General features: G+C 49.8%; 7 protein-coding genes across 7 annotated transcripts; 1 reads left to right on the top strand and 6 right to left on the bottom strand.

Moving 5' to 3' along the window:
* Positions 1-755: 755 nt before the first annotated feature.
* Positions 756-2,762, bottom strand: N7443_005950 (lysophospholipase family protein; the record flags this gene model as incomplete). The annotated part of the gene is made up of 2 exons (XM_056886006.1): positions 756-2,629; positions 2,714-2,762. 2 exons carry the CDS (start codon positions 2,760-2,762, stop codon positions 756-758), a joined length of 1,923 nt encoding a protein of 640 aa, XP_056741454.1.
* A 1,465-nt stretch (positions 2,763-4,227) lies between these two features.
* On the bottom strand, positions 4,228-6,199 carry N7443_005949 (uncharacterized protein; the record flags this gene model as incomplete). Its single annotated transcript, XM_056886005.1, has 2 exons — positions 4,228-5,846; positions 5,911-6,199. The coding sequence occupies 2 exons, from the start codon at positions 6,197-6,199 to the stop codon at positions 4,228-4,230; spliced, it is 1,908 nt and encodes a 635-aa protein (XP_056741453.1).
* Positions 6,200-8,654: 2,455 nt separating this feature from the next.
* Positions 8,655-9,686, bottom strand: N7443_005948 (putative short chain dehydrogenase; the record flags this gene model as incomplete). The annotated part of the gene is made up of 2 exons (XM_056886004.1): positions 8,655-8,966; positions 9,138-9,686. 2 exons carry the CDS (start codon positions 9,684-9,686, stop codon positions 8,655-8,657), a joined length of 861 nt encoding a protein of 286 aa, XP_056741452.1.
* Positions 9,687-12,382: 2,696 nt separating this feature from the next.
* On the bottom strand, positions 12,383-13,582 carry N7443_005947 (uncharacterized protein; the record flags this gene model as incomplete). The annotated part of the gene is made up of 1 exon (XM_056886003.1): positions 12,383-13,582. The coding sequence occupies one exon, from the start codon at positions 13,580-13,582 to the stop codon at positions 12,383-12,385; it is 1,200 nt and encodes a 399-aa protein (XP_056741451.1).
* An 878-nt stretch (positions 13,583-14,460) lies between these two features.
* N7443_005946 (fungal specific transcription factor domain-containing protein) lies at positions 14,461-16,745 on the bottom strand (the record flags this gene model as incomplete). The annotated part of the gene is made up of 6 exons (XM_056886002.1): positions 14,461-15,100; positions 15,174-15,497; positions 15,553-15,732; positions 15,792-15,955; positions 16,009-16,596; positions 16,680-16,745. 6 exons carry the CDS (start codon positions 16,743-16,745, stop codon positions 14,461-14,463), a joined length of 1,962 nt encoding a protein of 653 aa, XP_056741450.1.
* A 749-nt stretch (positions 16,746-17,494) lies between these two features.
* Positions 17,495-19,904, top strand: N7443_005945 (fungal specific transcription factor domain-containing protein; the record flags this gene model as incomplete). The annotated part of the gene is made up of 4 exons (XM_056886001.1): positions 17,495-17,532; positions 17,613-17,718; positions 17,796-18,523; positions 18,575-19,904. The coding sequence occupies 4 exons, from the start codon at positions 17,495-17,497 to the stop codon at positions 19,902-19,904; spliced, it is 2,202 nt and encodes a 733-aa protein (XP_056741449.1).
* A 1,043-nt stretch (positions 19,905-20,947) lies between these two features.
* Positions 20,948-23,600, bottom strand: N7443_005944 (uncharacterized protein; the record flags this gene model as incomplete). The annotated part of the gene is made up of 2 exons (XM_056886000.1): positions 20,948-23,294; positions 23,347-23,600. 2 exons carry the CDS (start codon positions 23,598-23,600, stop codon positions 20,948-20,950), a joined length of 2,601 nt encoding a protein of 866 aa, XP_056741448.1.
* Positions 23,601-23,827: the final 227 nt, after the last annotated feature.

The following is a 23,827-nucleotide window of genomic DNA, read 5'->3' as shown; positions in this document are numbered from 1 at the left end:
CAAATTGACAATGGATTCGTCTTGGTAGAGTTGTGTTTCCTGGCCACCATTTTCCGATCCTACGAGCTCTTCACGATTGACCCGATACCCCTGGTCGTATAATGAATAGTCCATCTCCGTCATGTCTGATCGCTACCCTAAGCTCCCTTTAAAAATGGGTATTATAAACTCCTGTACCGCCCACGTCTTTCAACGTCCACTTGATGCCTCTTTCAAGGGTATAGATATGATCCTGACGGCTGGGTGCTGTATTTACAGACAGACTGCCAGTTCAAGTTGGTGGTTTCGTCGGTTGTCTCGCTCATAGACCCCTGAGATATTAATCTTATAGGAACTAGCGCACTGGAATTGATCATCCTTTCTCTATGCCTAACTTGTTGACAGATAATTCAACGTATGTCGGTCGTAGACTCCCGCATCTGGAAGCAGCTTCGAGCCGATAGAATAAGCACGATCTACTCGACTAAAGAAGAGACATGTGGCTGTGGCAAGACAGAGCCCTACTCAATGACATTTCAGATGTCCTTCCTAGCTAGCAAACAAGATAGTATATTGACTACGTTGGTAGTGTGTCCCGGACATGATCTAGCACACTGATTATGTTGATGAAGCGTAAAATTGAATTATGTAGTCATGACACAGTAATACATCAAAAGGGCCGTAAACAGCATGCAAGCACATTCTAACAACCCTCTGGGCCGCAAAAAGAAACACACCTATGCATTTAAAAAAAAGAATATACAAAGAACAGCCCACTAAACCAAAGTGAAAAGCGCGACCGACACAGCAGCAGCGGTAGAAAGAACAGTCGGCACAATAGCCGAAGCTTTGCTATCACTATTGTCCATGAGAGTAACGGGCTCAAAAGCATTCGGCGTAGTCGAGTTGAGAGTACCATTCCAGCAGTAATTGGTAAAGCACTGGGTGCAAATATCTGGGAGTGTGGTCTTCGTGCGCTCGAACGAGCGACTGAGAATAGCACATCCCACACAGGCGGTCCAGTTACCGTCACGGGTGGAGTTGGCCATGGTGGCGACTTCGTAGCCGTTTAGGATGATGTTATCGCGCTGGGTGTCTTCGTAGCTTAGGTCGAAGGTTGAAACGTTGGAAAAGGAGGAGTAAGGGTAATTGGGGATGTAGACGACGATGGGGGCCGGGCCGGTGAGGTTTGAGCTATCGCAGCCGAAGAAGGTGGGACGAGTGTTTAGGCCTAGGTTGACGAAGGTGTTTTGGTCTGGGACGGAAGGGAAGGCAGTGCCGTTGCCGATGCCGCTACTGTTCAGGCTGCGCTCGTAGGTGGCGACAAGGGAGGTGCCATTGGGCCAGGAATAGGTTGTGTCGGCGGAGGAGTCGACGGCGAAGATTACGTCGACAGCACGCTCGGGTTGAATAAGGGGGTGGAGTGGGATGTTTTGGAGATCTTCGCCGCCATCGACGACGTCAAGGACTTTCTGTTTGGCATATGGGGAGCTGTCGTTGTTGTAGTGGTAGAAAGGGTTGGGGTCGTAGGCGGCGATGTCATCGTTGGCTTGGTCAATATCGAAGAGGATGTCGTTGAAGACGTTCTTGACGAAGCTGGGGAGAGAGGTGGTGTTGATCTGTAGCAGGAACTGGTTGAATAGGGTGGAAGAAGTTCCGATGACGAAACCAGCGCTATCGAAGCCACGGACGCAGCTATCGCCACTGGGGATCTCGCCGTTCACGAAACGAGAGCCAATGTACTCCAGAGGAGCAAAACCAAAGATAGTCGGGTCGAAGCTACCAAACTCCCAGGGGTTGAATTCATACACGGTAGAGTTACTACCGACGACCAGCTCGCCGGGGTTCCGGCCATCTGCAACGACCAGAGGCATGGGGTAGTTTCCATCTTGGAACTCAGTCGTCTCGGCAATGGACGACCAGGTGTAGGCAAGACCGCCGTTGCTGGCGTTGAACATCTGGAAGGCAAGCGCACGGCCCCAGATATCAGTGATAGAAGTATTGAATCCAGCATCCTTCTTGTCATCCACCCAATCAGCCAGATCCTTGTAGTAGCTAGCCGAGTCCAGGATCTGGAGGCCGCCAGTATCAGGGCCCTCGATAATAGAGTTGGACAACGCCCAGACGTCACTACTTTCCTGCAGCGCACTGATAGTGGTGAAATTGTTGATATAGATGGATCCAACCAGCCAGCTACCTCCAGAGAGACCAGCGACATACGTCGATGACTGCAGCAAACCACCGAGGTGACCACTGGTAGTGGCATTTTCCGTTCGGCTATCAAACGCCTTGATAGCACCGGCGCCGTTCAGCATCGCACGGTAACCACCACCGGACACCGCAATACCGATATTCGGCAGGTTTGACGAGTTGCTAGAGTGCTTATCCAGGTACGAAGTGACATCGAAATCGCTGACATTGACATGGCCGAAGAAGTCCTTCATCGCAGTCAGGGACTTGGTGCGACGAGTCTCAAGCCAGGAGGTCTCATTGGTCGAAAGCTTGGCGGCGCTACGCACCGACGGCCGCGAAGCCGGACAGCTCACGTTAGTCGGGGTATATCCATTCGGAGCATTCGGAAGTGCACGGCGAGCGACTTCCAGAGAGAGATCTTTTGTATCAAAGCCATTGGGAGGAGCAGCAATGGCGCCTGACAGATTATTAGCAAGATGTCTCGGAGAGCAGGAGCATGCGCGTCTGTATCACACGACACGCGACCGAATAAAAAACGTACCGGGCACGAAGCCCACGGCAATCGAGCCGACCAGCGCAGATAGTTTCATGGTGGCAGCGCGACCTTGACCTCAACTGATTCTGACTCGGTGATTCGAGGGAGAGAAGCTGGGGAAGTGATCACCCAGGGGATGTGCACATGATATTTATGCACCGGGGACGCCGGAAGCTTAGCCAAGCCCAGCCGAGATTTCAGAAGTGGAATGCCCAAGTTTTCAGCAGGTGGATGGGCGTTCCCCGGGAACTGCGAATCATGGCTATGGGGAGGGTGGAGATTGGTGATGTCAAGTAACGAACCTACCGCGCCGCGGGCCCCGAGGTTTTAGCGGTGTACCGATTATCTGTGTCTTTGTGTTCTGTTACTAGCTTCTTCGACCAACGATGAGGCGCAGGTGCAGGGCTGAGGTGAGACTTAGGCCTTCAGCCTTCAGGGGCCATGTATGAAATTATGAAGAATTATGAAAAGATTATTCTCTATTATTTTCGGACATGTCATATTTAGGGTAGCTATTGCCGACGATCGCCATGTCCACGAAGGTTGCTATGTACATAGGGTATTGAGAGCCGGGAAGGTCGAGGTAGAGGCGATTTCCATATCTCAGGAAACCATATGTCAGTTTGAAAAACGGCGGGATTCCTCGCGCTACTGTGTTATGCGTCCACAGGAAATCCTCGAGGGGTTCAACCCTTGACCCTTGAAGTATACGGTACCTTCCCGAGCTATCCCCTTCCAGAGTCACTTCTCTAGGCATCAAGGTAATGCATCGCAAGCATAATCCTATACCCGTACCGGCAACATATTCTAGCTCCAATTAAAGATCCACTGCGGCGGTGCAACTGATTAATCTCGCCGAGTTCCGATCCGTCGCACATCAACGGATAGCGCCGATCCACAAGTGAACAAGGGACCAAGGGTCATTGGCCACTAGAAAAACCGGAAATCAGAAACGGCATCTAATTTTTAACCCTCCATACTTGGTAGTCCGTAATCGTATTTACCGACACATCCGACAGGCAGCTACATTTCCCCTGACACCCATGCTAATTGGGCTGCACTAGATGCACTAGATGCAGTAGTGGCTGGAGCCAAATTGGGAGCCAAGGTGGGGGGCCAAGGTGGGAAACCAGCTCGGCGAACGGCGGGTGGTGGCTGATGGGGCTCATTTCGGCTTGTTTGGGTCGCGATACTTGCCCTGTTGGGCAGGTGAGGCGATTAAATGGACCTTACGTTGGGAGGGGTTTTAATTTTGGGTCTCCAGGGCTTAAACACTTTTGGGGGATCGTGCTTACGATCATGAAAAGAGGAATCTTCTATGTGCTGGGATCCACTACGATCGGCTCCAGTTGGCGTCGGTCGGAGATCGGCACGCCGTGGAGACCGACAAACTGCAGACAATCGACGATCACATCTAAGCTACAATAGAATAGAATTAAGAATGCAGATTAAGTATCATTCATCGTATTATCGTCCCATGACGGTAATTAACATATGTGAATAGGTAGGCGTTAAATCATCTAACCACGGGCAGGGCCAATCTCGGCAGCGTCGAACATCGCGCGATCGGCGATCTTCTCGTCTGCCTCGACCCGACCTGCAGGCAGGTTGTTGAGGGTCTCTTCTTCTTGATCCAGACCCCAGAACTGGATGATAAAGAGGATACCGCCAACGAAAGCCAGCACGGCGAAGACACCGTAGTTCCAGACCAACAGAGGGTCTGCGGACAGCGGGTTCAGGGCCTCAGCAATAGCCGACGAGATGGCATTGGTGAAGAGGGAGATGGCCTGAATCAGGGAACGCATGTTGACCGGCGCCTTGGAGTATGCGTACTCGAGAGAGGTGATGGAGGCGAAAATCTCAGAGAAAGCGATCAAGACGTAGGCCCCGGTTTGGATCCAGACGTTCAACGGAGTGGGATTAATACTACCATCCGCATTTGTACAGCTGTTGGCGTTGTATCCACAGGGTGAAGTCTTGTAAATGTAATACTGTAGGACGGCGGACCAGACCATCGCCAGTGCAGCCAGGAGGAAACCAAGAGTGATCTTCTTGATAGCGGTGAACTTGAAGCCAGCCTTGCGCAGAGCAGGGTACAGGAGCTGATCGCAGACAGGGATGAAGAGGATCAGGGCGAAGGGATCAAGGTTGTTGACAACGTCGTTGGGCACGCCGTGCAAGGTCATAGTTGAAGCCTGGGTCGTCAGGTTGTTGGTCAATTGACCGTATGCAAGCCAGTACAGAGGGTAGTAACAGAAGACAGCACAGGCGGCGAAACCACGGCGAACTTCATCAACCCAGGCATCGTCGAAAGTCATCCAGTGGGGGCGAAGAGCCGGAGGGATATTGGAAGGCTTAACGGTCTCCCACAGGGTACCGTCGTGAGTGCGCTTCCAGAATGCAACCGGATTCCAGGAGAAGCGGGCCTTCAGGGCGAAGAAGAAGGCGCGCACGGCCTTGGAGGTGACTGATCCCTGAGGAGGAGCCTGGCGGTAACGGTTGCGTCCCCACCACATGATGAAGGGAGTGGTCATGAACATGAGGGTGGGCAGCAAGTAGGCAAGCCAGAATCCAACATACTTCTCAGCATAAGCCATGCCGATTTGCCCGACCAGAGCACCGATATTGATGAACAGGTAGAAGTAGTGGTAAATTCGGCTCTGGGTGATAGTCGGATCGACAATCACACGCTCGCCAGAGGGCAGAGTGCGGACCTTCATGCTGGTAGCAGGAATCTGCTCGACAACGAGAGCAGAAATGTTGGGCTTGAAACCGCCAGTACCAAGACCCATGATAATAACACCCAACATGAAGACGCCAAAGCAAGCGTTGGAGTTGGTAATGACCGGGGGAATCGCAGAGATGACCAGGATGATATGTCCGATGATGGCAGCTCCAATCGACCAGCAAATGGTCTTGTATCGGCCCCAGTACTCATCAGCAATGTAGGCACTGAACAATGGAACTAGGTAGCACCAGAAAGTGTTGAAAGTGTTGATTCCGTTGGCAACCTGGCTACCTTTTCCCAGAGCTCCAGAGACACCTTCGGAAGTGCCGCCACCAGCTCCGGTGTTGTGGTTGGAACCGGCAGGGCCATAAGGATAGGGAAGAGGCAGAGAGTGGTTCACAAAGTTGGAATCTGCATGTACCACGGGTTAGAATCATGTCACCCAGAAGAAGTAATGCAGGTAAAATTAACTTACACAGAACTTGAGTTCCATAGTACGAGAAGCGCTCGCACAGCTCGACAAAGGCGACAGTGTAGACAGCCCAGGGGATGGGGGCAGAGATGCGACGCAGGGCATTTGGGCCGTTCAGCTCATCCTCGGTGGGGGCTTCATCACCAAGGTAAGTATTGTAGGAAGCAGACACGAGACCTTTTTCCGGGACGCTGTAATTCAGACCCGTCTTTTCATCTTTCATATTGGTTGTGACCACGGCACCTTCGTTGACTTCCAACGAGGTGGTAGAGGGGTTCACAGCTTTCTCCATAATGGATAGAGTACAATTATCCAAGTTTGGAGGAGCGGGAGAAAAGAGGGGGGTGAGGGAGAAGAAGGAAGAAGAGTGAGGGGAGGAGGAGAAGAAGTGAAGGAAAGTAAATCGCGAACTCTTATATTCCTCGCGCTATCTACGACACCTGATTTAGAGAGCTGAAAAGAAAATAGACGAGATGGCGCAAGAGGTATCCGTTGAACCTTGGCCCATGTCCATATTTTTCTTCCTGCGCATCGTGCTACAGCAGCCACGAGTCGACTGTTTACCCCAGACTTATCACGCCACCCACCAACTACGCTTTCCTTAAAAGAGGTACATGTCCGTGCTGTTCGGCAGATAAGGATCAATGGGCAACAAATAAGAATATCGCAAGGGCCCGGCTTGTGTACCTGGTGGAGACTGGCCATCCCGTGCCATGTAACTGTAGAAGACACTAGCGGTAGCGGGATGTTGTGAGTGGCTAGTGCAGAAAAGAAACCACGCTAAGATGAATGGCGGAAGGAAGCTTAACCATGCGAAACCAATGTCCTCGGGAAATGTGATTAGGCGAGAAATGCATTTAGCCAGTCGAAATGTCAATTGAGCTGGGTTAGATGTGTTTTGAATCGTAGTTTCAACGGAGTCAAGAAGAGTGTTGAGAAGCCAGGGAGTCGGGTCTACAATTCTTGCAGCAACTGCCGTTCTCTCAACCAAGGCACAACACAATGAAATTCTAGAACCGAGGGAAGACCGTCGGAGCAGCGAACACACAGACGCGAAAAGTCTTTGAAGGCTTGTATTCAGCTTGGCATTGCTTATCGCGTTCCACTTCACATGAGCTATGTCTTGGCACTCCACTCTGGACGCAGCTTGTTATCTCCTCCGAATATGATATTTGTGTTGTATGAGCTTACTGCTTACTCTTCTTACTCTCCGATGATAGACGGATCAAGCCGCCACTAGATATAGATACAGCACAGGAAGTGTTCTAGAATTCCCAAAAGGAAATAGGAAAACAAAGTCGGATAGCGCCAAGAATCACTTGCGTGGCGTGGCGTGGCCCTTATCGAGAAGTTGCCCCTCCTTAATCGCACTTCCCGAATGCAATTGGCCCCTGAATCTGCTTGCTCTTTCCTCGTACCCCTGCCTGGGCACTGTAGGCAGGAACTTGCCACATTTCTTGCATTTCGACCCCTGCGACCCTACGGCCATAGCACGATAGAACAGGGTGTTCATGATCAGCCTTATCTTTCGGTGGCAACCCTTTTCAATCAGTCAAAATTTGCATCGTGTCACCCGAGTCCCCTGCTCGGGAACTCCGAGAACTATTTAGGATGCCCAGAACTTGTCGCGGCTTACACTGTCCGACCCGACCTGTAGAAGGGGCCGTGGAGTCGTGCGACACAGCATCGCCATTAGGTAATGAGCACGACCCGTGCTACATGATAGGTGAGTGCAAGAGCCAAATTACCCATATGGGATTGCTAGAGGGGATCCCGAGTCATGACTTCACACCACTTCGTAATCCCAACACGTCCATTCAACCATGTACAAAAGTGCCGTCGTTACCCGGCCCTCCACAAAGCCTTTGTAGAATAATCGTCAGTAGTCACATTGTCAAAGAACCCAACTCCCTTACCGATCCCAGTCCAATCACCATCACACAGTGACGACCAGTGACGCCCCCACTTTCCCTAACCTAAATTTAGGACTAAACCCTCGTATTTGGAAAAAGAGATGAAATTAGCCACAAAACCAGAAATGAGCCCCGACAACCAAGGACCGAGCCCCTCCTACCCCCTCTAATTAGCAGGTATCCATCTCCGCACCTTCCCCGGATTCCAGATTTTAGCCCGAGCTATGACATTTTTGTTACCGAGTCACCGAGTCATCTCTGTCATGAGCCGGAGGGAACCTTGGTCCGTTCTTTGTTGATGTCGTGTCATACATCATACACTCAAATCCTCGTCTATTTCCTACTCTGATTCGTGTCCAAAGTGTCATGTGCGAGCTCGATACCCAGAACGTGTTTCCAGTGTAGTGTGTTCGGATCCGAGTGGACGATGCCTTTACGCAAAGCGACCCTTGAGGAGTAGAATAAAACACATGATCTGATCGGGATGCAGGAGGCTTGGTTCGGCAAACACCTTAACAGGGATTATAGTAGTGGGCTGTGGAGCCGGTCTGTCAAAAGTGGGCAGCATGTGGGGTCGGATGTCAGATTCCAGATGCAGGTGCATCAACTCGAGCGATCGATATGAGTCTAATCAACATCATAATTAAATTAACTCTTCAGTAGCCAGTAACAAGTAGCCAGACAGCGCTAATCGTAATATTAGAGTCATTTAGATCCAATCAGGAAAAACAAAGAATTATAGGACAAGCCCGCTATTTCGCTCCAATTTAAAAAAAACGCCAATTTAGAAGAACGCCATGCAATGAGAGACCGGTCATGTCACGTCGAGATCATTTACCACGCGGCGTGGCCTCCGTCCATGCGCAGGTCACTGCCGGTCATGAAGCTGCTGGCATCGCTGAGCAGGAAGACGGCTGCGCCGCGGTACTCCTCGGGGCGAGACAAGCGGCCGAGCATGTTCTCCTTGGGCCACTGGTCGCGGCGCTCGGGGAATTGGATGAATAGGTTCTCAACCATGGAGGTGACGATGTAGCCGGGGGAGATGGTGTTGACGCGGATGTTGTACTGGCCCCACTCCATGGCAAGGTTGCGACCCAACTGGATGACGGCGGCCTTGCTGGCGTTGTAGGCGGGGCAGATAAGACCCTGTATTGAGTGTTAGTCTTGGCTCTTAAGGGATTGTGTGGATGCGGGGAAGATCTATGTTTTTGTGGAACACGAGACGCCCAATGAGGCAAGTGTAGGGATGGTAGGTGGGTACAAGGATAGAAAGGTAGAAAACAAAAATAATAAAAGTTTGGGGTGGTGGAAACTTACCCGATTGGCAATAGTGCCGCTCATACTGGCGATCATAGCAATGCTGCCACCGTTTCCGAAGCGAATCATCTGCTTGGCAACGGCCTGCGCGGTCATGAACACTCCAGTGACGTTGACTTCGAACATGGTGTTGCTGTCCTTGGCAGAGTATTCCAAAGCTGGTGTCTCCTGCTGAATACCAGCGGCGGCCACGAGGCCGTCCATACGGCCTTCTGTGTTGGCAATGTCCTCGATGACGCTGTTCAAAAGCTCAGTGTCGCGAACATCAATGCGGCGATAGTGCAATTCGGTGCCCAGATCCTTTGCGCGTTGTTGGATCTCTGCGAATTCTTGGGCAGGCTCCTCGAGACGATCGAGAGCGTAGACCTTTGCGCCAGCCTCCAGGAGGGCTTCACTCTGGGTCAGGCCCAGACCACGGCCAGCGCCAGAGACGCAGACGACCTTGCCGGCGAGACTGAACTCGGGCATTCTGGCCTTCTGGCCCAAGAGGATGGGCTGGGATGTGTTGGGGGCAGTGGGAACCTCGGTGGTTTCAATGGAGACAGACATTATGTTGAGAGTGATTAGAAGAGTATAAAAGGTATAGAAATAGCAGAATCAGCCGAAGCTTGAAAGGTGCAAAAATTGAATGTCGAGGGTGATTAAGATATTAGATTGAATACAATGATGAAGGAGAGTAACCATGGAATGAACGACGCCTTTAAATATTGACCATGGTGAGCCGAAAGGCTACGTCCGGCACCGCTAGCACCGAGACCCAAGGAGGTCCCGGCGAGAAGAGGTCTCGTGAACATGAAGAGACTTCCAAAGAGAGCAATCCAGACTGGGCCAAGGGCGGCGTCAACGCTCGGTCCAGGCCCGGGGAATGCGCGTTGGCGCAGGTTTAACGGCCGTGGCGACAATCTCGTACAATTATAGAACAACACGGTAAACTTGCGCGCAGCCAAACAATTAATCTTGCAATAAACCATGTATTTTGAATAATGGGTTTTGCCATGATTTCTCTATGGCAATATTGGCCACCTCAAGGATGTGCAGGGATTAGAGAAGAGAGAGACAAATCTGGGGGAAGATCGGATTCCTCTTTTGGGAAAGCCGATCCCCCGGGTTTGCGCCACTTTGGGGTTCACCTGACCATCGGGGGATCCCCGGGATTCATTGCCGAACGCCAAAGTCGTACTTCTATTTTGATTTTCTCTCTGCTGTCATGTGGTTTCCGGTATTCACCAATAGCTGCGCCTCCCTCCTGTTCCTGGGCGGTGCGAAAAGTCAATCGCCCATTCCGGGACTTTGGGATAAGACGTTTTTTTTTTCTTGCCCGGATGCATTCCAGATCTTCTATGATTATTTCTACACGCGTCAATTAAAAATAAGTCATAGTAGCAGAGTAGCAGAGTAGCGGTAGTGCAAGACTACGTCTAGACCATCACGGCCAAGCATACATCCCGCGAGACCATTCAATAAAGGACTCAGAATTAGACAAGCTAGAAAACGGACACATCCATCAAAGTGCCATGTGACCCAAGCCCGCGATCTAGGGGCACCGGGAGGCATCCGAGAGTAACTAGTCCCATCCGCAGTCCACAAGCTTACTTGATCGGGCAAATCCGAGCAACCACAGCTTGAGATCCCGTGCGCACGACCTAAACAGCAATAAACATCCGCACCAGATCTTCTAGAGCTTTCGCTCGCTGAATAGACCAACGCACACCGCTACCCAGGTCTAGACCCCGGTCTAGATCCCAGATCTGCCCTGTTCCTGACCCCTTCTATGCTACTTTGTTATCTCCCCCCTTATCCCCTTTCACCATTCTCAAGTACACAACCCAGTCCAAAGTACACCTCCAGACTCCGTCCGGCCCATGCCCCCGGCACGCGGAACGTACCAACAGAATTGCCCGTGGCATGCACGGGTCCCTTTCCCCGTGTCAGGGGTGATTTCCGGTGCTGTGGATCGACCTAGATCTGCGGGTCTGGATCAGGACTGGTCGGTAAGGTCTGTGATGGGGTGTTGGCGAGGAAAGGTGTGGGGGCACATGTATTGTTTGGCTTGCGATGGCCTGCAGTGATAAGATGGAGACGGGTTACCACTTCTGTCATGGTTTGGTGGCTTTCGCTCCTTCAACCGATGGCCCTCTTCACGGTGGCAATCTTGTCTTATGTAGCGAAACACGTGTTCTGAACTTGCTTTCCCTTTCCCCTCATATCTGATATAACAATCTGTTTGTCGGGTGGGTTGGAAATTAGTCTAGGATGTGGGCTTCTCTGTGACGATCATTTTGTAGCGGCAAGGACGGTTAAGTATATCTTTTCCGGAGTGGTCTGGCCTAGTCTGTCCTTTCACTGCTTTTTGAAGCTCTAGCTCGATTGAGACAGCCGTGCTCGAGTGATCTCCCCGGTGCCGGCTCGGCATTTGAAGATTATCTACTCCATGCCTACCAGTAAATTCCCTTCTCTTCTACTTGATGATATCATTCCATTTATTGGTTATTCACTAAGCCCCTATTCTCGCCCGGGTGGAGCTGCGCACTTGCCTACGCAATGTGATCTCGCCGAGACGATCCTCGCGAGTTCGACCATTTCAGTGCCAGAATATGACCTGGTACAGCAATCAAAGATTGCTAATTCTGGATTTACCGCGGAGAACTTTACTTACAAAAGATGATCCTAATGTAAAGGTCTTCCCAGCCCGATCATTTCCGCTGCTCAGCCGACCTGGTATCCTCCTTCGATGACTGCGACCAATAGGATAATTTTTCGCAGCGGGTATTAAAGTTGACTTTTGAATCATACAATCATGAGAGTCGAGCTTAGCAGAAAGTATAGATTTATAGAGCGGAACTTTGGCTTTAATATCATTCATGACCTTGAGGATGAATCGCGCGCGGCTTTCTCGATTTTCACGGTGTTAATCTATTGTTTACATGTTGAATATTATTAAAAACGGGACAATGAGAACATATGAACCATAGCATACCTTACCGGTTACTTTTTGACCAATGGCAACAGAAACTGTGGCATAATATATCCATGAGGGAAAATTGTCTAGATAGGGTTTTATATGGTACAGGCCTTGTGAATGTTTGAAAAGCATCATAAATATAATAATAGGATGGGGTGGCGGAGAATATATTCACGAATATTTGGGTTGCAAGCTGAAAATTTCAAACTGGTGCTGAAACTGTTTAATGATTCGAAACAATATAGGCTATTAATGTACATGACAATGCATAATTATAGAAAACTCATTTCGCATCCTTCTTCGCCTCCTCGGCGAGCTTTTCCACCTGTTCCTTTCGCTTTTTCAGCACATCTTGTAGCTCCTCGAGGGTCTCTGTAAGCACGTTCTCTGCTTCGCTACCCTTCTTCTGCGCAATGGTCTGTAGCGACTGCAGCTGGGGAATTATGTTTGAGCCACCCGGAACCATATTCAGCCATTTGTCCAGGCTGCCCAAGTCGGTGTTCTTGGTTTTGTCAGCCTTCTCTTTGACATATTTTTCCACTTGCTCCGTCTTGCCCGAAGAAGCGCTATCCTTCACAAGGCCCCACAGGTCCTTGAAGTTTCCCTTCTTCAGGGTATCGGCATTGTCTTCGACCAATTGCTTCAGCTTGGGGTTCTTTTCCAAGTATTGCTGAGACTCCTCGAGGCCCTTCTGCCATGCCTCGTCTCCCATTTTCTGCAGCTTGTCCGTCTTGTCCTGGATCATCTTCTTGATCTCCTCCAGTGAGTCCGCATTCACGCCGCGCTGCACAATGCTGGAGATCTGTTTCCAAGTCTGGTCCACCTCCTCTTTCGCCTTGGGGCCGTAAGCATCACCCATCTGCTTAAGCTGGTCGTAGCTGCCCCCAACTTTCTCCTTCAATTGAGGGTGGTTGCTGAGGACATTCTCCGCGGCATCACCAGCCAGATCGAAAAGGCGTTTGGAGTGCTTTTGCAAAACCTGCAATCCCTTGGACGCCGAAGCGGTGGTAAATCCCTCTTTTTGCGTAATATCATGTAGGTCATTGTATGCGTCACTGACAATTTCATCAAATTCCTTTCGGTGGTCGTTCTGGATCTTTTTCAGGTCTTCAAATGCGGTGTCGACGTAGCCTCGCGCACCAGGGATGAAGACGGCGTAGCTTTTTACCGAATCCTCCAACCAGCGGAATGCCTCGTTGGGCTCGGGCGCATTTTGAGCGATTGTTTGTTTGGCTTGATCGAGGTAGGCTTGTGTCTGCTTGCTTGTGTTCACGAGTGTCTTGGCCCCGGAGAAATGATACCAGATGTATCCAATAGAAACGGCGACAGCTCCACCAGTAATTCCACCAATCAAAGCAGGGTTGCCACCGGCGGAGGCTGCATGAGATGCGGTTGATTGAAAGCGAGAGTTGGCAACACGAGCTTTTGATTGCAATTGCTGCCGGGCAAGCCGAGCAGCTGGTCCTGAGCTCCGTCCGAACATCTGGAAATATAGGATAAGTCGAGTGATAGTGACGAATAATTATAAAACTTGAATGTTTTGAATGGGAAGGTAAAGCGTGAAAATGGAGGAGTGTTGCATACCTTGTTAACTTAGGGTCTACGGGCTTTATGTAGTATTTGAATCTATTAATTGGATTCTAGTAAACTGGGAAAATGATCGACCGTGAGGCTGCAAACAAGGTTGTAGATGTTAGCAACCACAGATCACGTCGTCAAAATGACGTTGCAAAAGGCGCCTAATTGTTGGTAGCGGCTATACTGAGGGATGACATCATTCGGCGGGAATTATGTAGCTGCATTGTACATAGCTCGATGGTCCGCCAATGCTGATATAATCAGGTTTTCGGTCACTTGTCCACCTAACGCTTAAAATCAAGGCTACATTCTTGGCATTTCCGGATTACCCCCAGATCACAGCTTGGTCCCTAGCCTCAAAACTCGCTGCACCTACGCACGTGGCTATGGCCTGTGTTCACTGCACCTAGGCTCACATTTTTGTTCACGACCTCTGTTATGCCATGGTAAACAAGTATTTTACCACCACCCTGTAAATGTTCTGGTCTGTTTCTTAGCCTTTACAAGCACTTCTATCACCATGACGCAGAACAACCACTCTGTTTGGAAGGAAAGTGACAATCGTGTAATCGATGATTTTATACAATTTAAACCTCTAGAATGAAGCGATGAGGTCTTTTAATTCGGTGACTTAGGATCTAATTCAATTGAGTTATAATGATTGTAATGATTTATAGAGTGTAATGTATGGTAAGGAGATTGGTAGTTAGAGTTTGAATCGAGAAACTTGTTATGAAGGTAGTATCGCTGTTAATAAATGAAACCAAGCATGATAAGAGTGTATTAGAACGCAGGCTCAGTGTTCCTTCTCCACTGCACTTCATCGCCGATGCTCAGATTCTCGTACCACTTAAGCATCTGGTGTAATCCAGGTACCGTGAGATCTATTCCAATATCCTTATTGGAGGTTTTTTCACCATCCACTTCAGCCAAGCAATCTGCATAATAATCCCACTTGTCAAGCTCACCGTGATTTTCATGTAGCCCCAAAAGCTCTTTGATTCCAGGAGGAGCATCATCTGGTCTTTCAATCATCCCGGCTTGGTTTCGGGAGCGGACTGATATTTTAAATGCCCGAAACAAATGCCTCCCAACTTGTGAGCGACATGCGACAACAGAAAATGCTTCAGTTAGGGTCAAGAAATCAGGATCCAGGATATCAAAGTCCCCCTGCGCAAGCAGACAGAACAATGAGACGTTAATGGCATACATAACAAACTGATGGCTATGTTCCAGTCCATACTCTGTTCCAAATTTGCGGACAAGAGCAACTATTTCTCGTGCCGATAGGAGAGCAATCTTGACGGCATCGAAGTCACCATTTGAGCTGGCTAGATTGGGATCATGTTTGCTTCTCATCATGAACGTGGTGGTCTGCAGGTCATGGCAACATAAATTGATGACCAGAGTGTGGTAGCGCATCCTGTTGCGACATTGTTGGTTAGTAAATTGAACCCTGTAGCATTGATTCTTGGAAAGACCACGCTATGACACACCTGAGTATAACGATATATGGCGCTGGCTTCTCTATCATCTCAAAAGTATCGGGCAGCTCCCTTTCCCACGTGGACAGCCGTTTGTAAAGCTCTTTTTTGATGTTTCCATCTTCATCGGTACGTGCAATATTCCAAGAGGTGTCCCTTGCTATATAAGAGAGCTTGCAAGCTTCATCGAAGTACCAGCTCATGTTAGACCGACGAGGACTGCCTTGCTCCGGATAGGGTATCCACAATTCTTCCGCAAGCGTTTCGCTCCGGGAAATGCGATCGAGGCTCACGCGCTTGATCTGACTCTGTCTAAGAAAATTCATGTGGACAATGCTGTAGCAGCGTCAGCTTAATCTCTTCTTAATTGCTGGGCTGATGGTGCGCGCACGTATCAATTTGGAACAACCCCCATGCAGTTCGTTTGAGAGAGTGTTTCATGTCCTTGGAGAAGTGTGGTGTGTCCAGGTTTAGCACTTTAGAATTGTTCACTATACCAAGTGATTCGGCCATTCCTATCGCTCGATGAAGCATCGTGTATCCATTATTGTCGTAACCCGACAGGGAATATCTATAAATCAAGGAAGAGAGAGTTAGAATAGTTTTCAAGTTGACTATAGACACCGTTACCTTTCATATAACAGAAGAGTTGCTTGTAATGAAACCAGCCGGGTATCGCTTCTGCCTTCAAGTTGATGCGATCTCAGGTGCCATTCTGCTTCGGCCAGAAAATGGGCGCCCTTTCTTTTCACGTCTCCAGGTAAGCTATACGCCTCCGCGTAGTCTGAGTAAAACTTTCTTTGGTTAGACCTAGCTGAAAGACAACCGACGACGCCTGATGACTCACGCATGCGTTGGCGAGGAGGGCGTTCACTAAGAAGGGACTACAAAAGTCCGAGTTCAGATGCCCTAGCTGCATGTGTTTGACAAATGTGTCACGGCAAAAGAATGCGTAAAATGGATAGCCCCAGGTGAGATAAAGCGATACTAAGTGCGATACCAAGTCGTCACTATCCGTAACCGTAGTCCACGGTCTCGCTGGAACCCTCACCGGAGCTGTGTTACACAAATATTGGATATCCATTACCCTGGGGCGAGCTCGCGGCAAATGATCTTCCATCTCCATGTCGATTTGAGCCTCATATGAACGTCCGGCGATTTGATCGTTCATCTCAGACAATTTTGCATTGGCTAACATCCCGTAGAGGTACGCACGGACTTGTTGCGCAGTTTTGCGATCTCGGATTTTCGCAAATAGTTCCTGTTCGCGACTCCGGTCGTGCTGTTGGACTGCCTCGTACATGTCGTAGATCAATTCACGATATTCGCTCGGCAAGGCCGCGATCGCTCCTTTCACTTCAGTGTGATGCTGATTCATCTGTGATGGATCATTTCTATCAATGCCTTTACTAGGCACGAGGATCTCATGGTTGTGCTTCAAAATTATCAACGTAAGATTCTTATGCGATTTGGTCCTTCTTACTTTTGAGCAAGAAGAAACCCCATCTTTTAGCTTACATTCTGCTTATTCGCGTGTCCGGTCGGCCCAAACATGAGAGCGGTCTCCTTTGGTTTGTTCGACATAATGATGAGTCTTCACGAGGTCGGGCTCTGATGCCTGCAAGGATGTAATACTCGAGAGAATGGGCGTCCTACCCAGACTCGGCACTATATGGTGGAGTATCGGCGATACAGGCGGGAAACCTGGATTTTTCAGAATTACCATATTATGAGGTCAGTCTTTCCCGATTCGGTCACAACTGGTCACAACCAACTTGCTTTCAGCCACGCAAGTCTGGACTCGTGTGGCACTGGAATTGATGTCAGTGAATTTCGATGTTAGCTGCAGTGTAATGTGGTGGTACATGAGGCGTACATGAGGCGCCCTTTTTATCTTGGGCCCTGAACTCCTCTCGGACTTCTTTCCACCAATGTCCTCCTAAGGATCCAGCATTATCCAGCATTATCCAGCATTCCCTATGGATCATCACATGTAAACGGATGAGATTAAAATCCCCCCAAAGAACACCGGAAAGGCACCACGGTCTACGGCCGAAGTCTTTCCCGAACTGCCGAGAACTATCTGAAGAGGCGATAATCCCGCCGACCGCATTTCCCCCTCACGCACCTAACCCCACGACGATGTCAAATGAGGTACCCACCACTAGCGTCCCGTCGGTTTCTCTAGAGGCTGGACCTCCGAATGCGAAGATTGCAATCCCCCGACAACGTTCGACTGCTGCACCAAAGCTTGGCCGACGTGTCCCTCGAGCATGCGAGTCATGTCGGATGAGAAAAAGCAAATGTAGTGGCGATACCCCCGTTTGCCGACAATGTCGCGATCTTCGAATGCCTTGTGTGTACCCACCGGGTATGCGCGAGAGAATGAAGAGGTGGGCGAGCATGATATCGTATCCACGGAGTATTTACATTGACCGACCTGAACACCAGGCAACAAGACGAGCTTTCAAAGAAATTACAAGATTGTCAGAGCCTTTTGAAGGAAGCTGAGCCATTTGTACCCGGGCGCACAGCTAAACGAATTCAACATTTTTTGGTATGCAATCGATTCCATGTACTCTGATAGGTCCACATTGTGCAATATGGCTGATACCATAATTTGGGGCTCAATAGCAAGTCTCGGATTCTGGATATGTATCCAACGATATCTCTGGTGAGATAGCTTCCGAGGAACGCACAGGAAACTCTCCAGAACCCGAAGACGAAGAACTCGACAGCTCAAGTTCTTCTGTGGGGTCACTGAAAGCCTTGGACGAAGTTGAATACGATGTTAACCTCACCAACGAATCGCGAGCCACGGGGTATATTGGCAAAAGCTCGGAAATCACATGGTTGCAACGACTGCAGCAGGAGACCCTGCAACGAAATGGTGCCCATGACAAAGACAGCAATACGAGCAATGTGTTTGGACCCCCGGAAATAAACTATCACCTTGATGATTTCGATATAGGGGTGTCAGAGCCTGTGCAGATGTATTGGGTGCCTCCTAGACAGCTAGCAGATCAACTTTTCGAGACTTACCTTCGCGTGGCTCATCCTTCCTTCCCTATCATCAATCGTCCTTTGTTTTGTGATCAGTATGACAGATTCTTCGACAGCCCTGCGCTGCCCGGGGACAAATGGATGGCTATTCTGAATATGATATTTGCTATCGCCGCTAACTATGCTCATGTCGCCGAGTTGAAATGGCATGGGGATCACCAAGACCACCTACTATATCTGACTAGAGCTCGAATGCTGAGCATGAACGGAGATGAAGTGTTTCGCCACCCGGATCTTCAACAAGTCCAGGTGGAGGGTTTGATGGCCTTCTATCTTCTTTCTACGCATCAGATTCACCGGTAATGTTGATAGTAGCCTATACCTAACTTCAAAGCTAAGCTGTGATGCAGATCTTGGAGAATATCCGCTTTGGCGATCCGCTCTGCAGTGTCTCTTGGAATGAACTTGAAGAATAACAATCCAAATATCACGGATGTCTCCAAGGAAATTCGCAACAAGGTTTGGTGGTCTCTCCTTGCCACCGAGAACAAGCTCGGTCTAATGACTGGTCGACCTACTTGTATCTCGGTGAACATGTGTAGTTCACCATTGCCACTCCCGTTCGAAGAGAATGATTTGCAACAAGAACCGGCCGTTTCTCTTCTCAGTGATCCTGAAATCCGAGACAGTCATGTGAATAATGTCATGGCCAGCTCGTATCTTCGGAAGGCACCCCTTGGAAAACCCAGCAGTGGACTGCATCCAAAAACCACTAATGAATGGCTCCATAACCTTCCTGTCTCTACTGGACTATATTTCTTGTATTTCTGTGACCTCAACATGCTCATGCAGGAGCTTTTAGACCGTGTCTACACGGCCAACGCTATCCACCAAGCTTGGAAGAATATAAAAGACCAAATCATCGAGATCAGAGCAAGCGTTGATTTATGGCTCTCCTCACTTCCACCAGGCCTGGATTTCACTCGCATGGAAAGTGGTGATCAAGACCCCGAGGAGAAGATTCGCCTGGCGTTACCATATTACAGCGCGCGAATCATGCTGGGCCGCCCATGCCTTTGTCGACACGATAGGGACAGTCCTCAGCACAACGAAGACCAGGTCTTCACCCAAGCCATGGCTGTATCAGCCCTCAAGTCTGCTATACAAATGGCTCATTTGATACCAGATGATGCAAACACTGGTCGATCAAATGAATTTCTCCCCTGGTGGTGTCTTCTCCACTACGTCATGCAGACATTAACGGTCATGATCCTTGAACTTTCCTTTGGAAACATTCATTTGCCACAGGAAAAAAGTAATTTACTACAGCTATCCAAGAAGTGTATCAGATGGCTCGTCAGGACGTCTCGACATAGTGTTGCGTCCCATCGAGCATGGCAACTCTGTGACAGCGCCCTTCGTGCACTCGCAGAGCCCATGGGTCTCGATGTCAGTGATTTACCATCGAATCCCTCTCCGCAACAGCACGTCGATATCAAATCGTTTGGCGGCCCCTCGATGGAAAGACATTTTTATGGCAATGATAGTCCGAAGCAGGACTTTATCATGCAAGATCCCGCCGAGGGAGGTTTCACCGCTAGCCCGGGAAACAATCTATTTTCAACAACCGGATCTGGCTTTGCTCAGGGACATTTTACTCATGACCCACTCAGTGAGAATTTCCTAGATTTCTTCTTCCCTGATGTTGAGCATACGGATTCGCACATGAGAGAATCTTAAGGCCTATATCTTGCCTTGTGAAACCCCTGGCTAGAAGAGCACAATTGGGTAGAGACTCATCTCGCTGAAAGAAGGGCTTTCTCCGTCCATGTATGAAGTGCTTCGCATGCCAAGGGTGGACGCATACCGTCAGTGTCTTCGTGATCCTTGAACAAAAATTGAGAATGGCTTTCTTGAACCCAGAAAGATCTCCTTGCATCCATACAGGACTCCATCACCGGGGCCTATATCCCCCGGGAGGTAAATATCCTCTCGCATCAATGACCACCTCTCACCTGGCACCCATTTCCAAAAGGATCCCTGTCATTGTGACCCACATCAAGCGGAACAGTGCCATGAGTTCTGTATCCACAGTGGGGAGGGAGTTCATGCGAATGCCATGTCCTCGTCTTCAAAATAGAGTCTGAATACTTCCTGATGACCATCGACCGTTCTTGGGACAAACGTACGGTTTTCCGTCATTCATGCGTAGGGCTCGTCTCATTTGCCACTGAGACGTTGAGAGAATAGCGAAGTCTCCTAGGAGATTTCCGGGGCTTTTGGAGGACAGGGCTGGTGCTATTGCTGCTCAAATTTAGTATGAGTAGAAGAGGATTCCTATGGGGCTGAAAACACTGGAGGGCATGAATACAAACAAAACACCCTGGAGGTCTGTCTCTAGATTCATCCTCCAATATATGAAGATTGAACAGTAGGAAAAGTTACTGGATGACTGGATTATATTGGTTAGGATACCAGATACCACAACGGCCTCGGCCCAGCGTGAATGCATAATCATGTGTCATAAACCGAACCATCAATCACAAGCCCCAGAAGATATATGTACAGATAAAGAGGCATATAAACCGATCCAAGGAAAACGTGTCACCGAATGCACATAGTATCAGAACAGAGGCCCAATCTAAAGTAACAAGATGCAGCCGAGGAACCAAACACCGGACCCAGTTTTTGGATAATTCATGACAATCAAGGTATATGAGAGGTAGATGTAGAGTGAAGAGATATCAATGCAAAAAGTTGCTTTTCAATCGTGCGCCAGGAGCTTATTTTTCCCGGTAACCCCAGATTCGCCGTTGCTCGTTGACATACCACTTGCCAACCTGCTCGGCATCTTCGGCCCAGGAGGCGGCATCCTCACCGAATTTCTTGGTAACTTCGTCGACGATCTCGGATAATTTCCAGGTCTTCATGGGGTGTAATTCGCCGGGGTCTTCGTCAAGGTGTGTGAAGACGTACTCGAAGCTCTCGCGAATAGGCAGAATCAGGCGATATGGAGTGTCGGCAGAGGTAACGGAGATCATGGAGCCGCCAGCGTTGATAAGGCCAAAGTTCCAGACGCGCTGTGTTTGAGCGTCTTGATGTTTGTGTGTTGGGCGCGGAGAACGGGCGTTATTGGAGTGAGTTTTCGGAGACAAGTCGCCAATGGCGGGAACGAAGGGTCGGATGAGGGATTGACCTTGATATTCTGGGAGAAGGGCGGAGGCGATTTCCGCGTCGTGGGCGTCGAGAGACTCGGACTGGACGAGGAGGTCGAGAATGGTGGGAATAATGGAGAGTGATGTTGCGTTGGCATTAATATCGATGCGCGGCATGTGAGGGTGGCGGAAAACGAGAGGGACGCGGAAGTTGCTGATATGGCCGTTTTCATAGGTGCCTGTCATGTCCTTGTTGTCTTCACCGAAGGCTTGACCGTGATCGCCGACGACTACGACGAGAGTAGTGTTGGCGATGCCGGTTTCGTCAAGCATATTCATGATGTCGCCGAGCCAGTTGTCGACAAATCGCTGGGTATTCAGGTAATTATTCATCAGGTTATGGTTGACGGCTCCTTCATTGCCCATGTAGAATTCCATTTTGAAATCGTCTGGGGTGTTCCACGGGTGATGAGTGGTACTAGTGACGTGCGAGAGGAAGATGCGCGTTTTGTTGTTGGCGGCTTCCTCGAATAGATCCTGCACGTACGGTTTCAATTCCGTCTCGGCGTATCCAAAGTAGTTGATCTCTTGGCCCTTAGGAGCATATTTAGAGCCTTGTCGAGCACGGGTCAGAGTCTTCTTGACAACCTTGTTTTCGAATCCCATGTTCTTGTTCAAGACATCCTGGCGATCGTAGTCTTCAGTGATGGACTGCATGAAGACAGACTTCCACGGGTACTTGACAGCCTCGGAATCGTCGCTGCGGGCTTCAATGGCCTCGGGCATTGCGGGCGGCGCAGGCGATTTGACCTCGTTGAATAGTTCGAAAAGCTGCGGCAGGCACGGTTGATAGATCTCGAGAGCAGTCTCTTCCAACATGTCTACGGGGAGCGGGTTGACACCACAGTGACTGCCCAAGATACTCTTGAATGTCAATGAACTGCCTGTGAGTGCACCCCGTACGTTCAATCCACCCATACCTTCCTCTGCAGTATCTTGCCATGTCGCATGGCTCAGATCGACCTTGTCACCCTTGCTATCGGTAGCGTACTCGCCCGTCAACATCTGTGCAACGGGAGTCAACTTGGCCAGATGATCGATCGCCTCATCTCTCTTCTCCTTCTTATGTGATTCGAGCAAAGCGTCAAACATGGGAGTACCCTGCTGTGCTGGGAACAGCTCCTTGCGCCCACTTTCGAGGGTCAGAAGAACAACATTATCAATCTCCACTGAGTGCTCCTTGAAGGCCTTCTGCAAGGGCTCGTAGATCTCACCGCCAAGATTGGAAATCTTGAGAGGATCTTTCTTAGGATCGTAGAACCCAGGCTCCTTGCCGCTGCTACACAGATACCAGGAAGGGTTATCCTTCTCAGCGCGCTCTTCAGGACTAATATCCCACCGGCTGAATCCCGAGGGTGGGTTTTGCGGTAACCACGCAGGACGGGCCCATCTCTCCGAGCTAGTTTTACCCGCGGTCCAGAGAGGGAAGTTCGTATTCGGGTTGCGGCAGCCTTCAACGGTAACCGCTTTCTTGGTGAAGGCATCCATCAAAGTCAACGGCAATGCACCGGAGATGTGATCATACGGGATGGCGGGTCTCGTGAGCTCCAAGAACAGCAGCGACACAAAGATCGACACAGCAATAGCGGTTCGGCGCACGGTTCGGAGATCGACAGAGGCCAACCAAGATTTGTTGGGCACGGAAAGTAAAGTGTAGCGGGCCCTGTAGCCTCCCATGAACAGTTCTCGGATCGCCTGCAATCCAAGACCGGTCAGATGATACAGGTGTGCGTGAATGAGCCAAGCGACCAGGCCAAGGACGGTAGCTGCAGCGGTAACGGTGGTGATGCCACTCAAAAGGATTTTCATCGCGGCGGGATCACTGAGGAAACTATTACTTTGAGCCCAGGCGACCTCGGCGCCGGTCTGCATGAAAAAGCCAAACTGGACGGAGGAGGCACCCCATGTTACCAGGCTAGCAAAGTTGTCAGCTCCAAATCCAAGCAGATATCTCGCATATCACTTACGAAAGCAGACCCCCCACGCATGTTGACAACCATTGTAACCGAGTTCCCGGAGCCGCAAATTGCAACAACAGCCTCCCAACGAAGATCACTAGCAGGTCTGGTAAAATGAGGGTAGGCAAATAGAGGACGAAATAGAGGAAGGGTAACGAGTGAATATGTAGGCCGATGTGTAAGGCCTTTGAGGCAAGACCGCTCACGGCCAGGGCCGAGAAGAGGAACGGGGGGAGCGGCGGAAGGAAGGCTAAGAGCGGCATGGCGAGATCATTTCATGGTTCGAGAGGTGAGAAAGAGAGAAGGCGCGCGAGGGGGAATACGCGCAAAGAAAAAAGATTGGAATGGGGAGCTAGCACCCCGGAATGCGAAATGTATAGAAAGTCAAAAGAGTCGAGCAACAGATGTTGGCACGAGAAATGGAAATCGAAGTATTATTAGATCCATAAACATCGGACCCGAGGTGGCACCAATCAATGCGCGGTGTGTC

Source organism: Penicillium atrosanguineum, assembly GCF_028827265.1.
Source record: "Penicillium atrosanguineum strain IBT 20685 chromosome Unknown utg000004l_segment0_segment0, whole genome shotgun sequence".
In the NCBI taxonomy this organism is placed as follows: Eukaryota; Fungi; Ascomycota; class Eurotiomycetes; order Eurotiales; family Aspergillaceae; genus Penicillium; species Penicillium atrosanguineum.
This window is presented reverse-complemented; position numbering and strand designations above follow the sequence as displayed.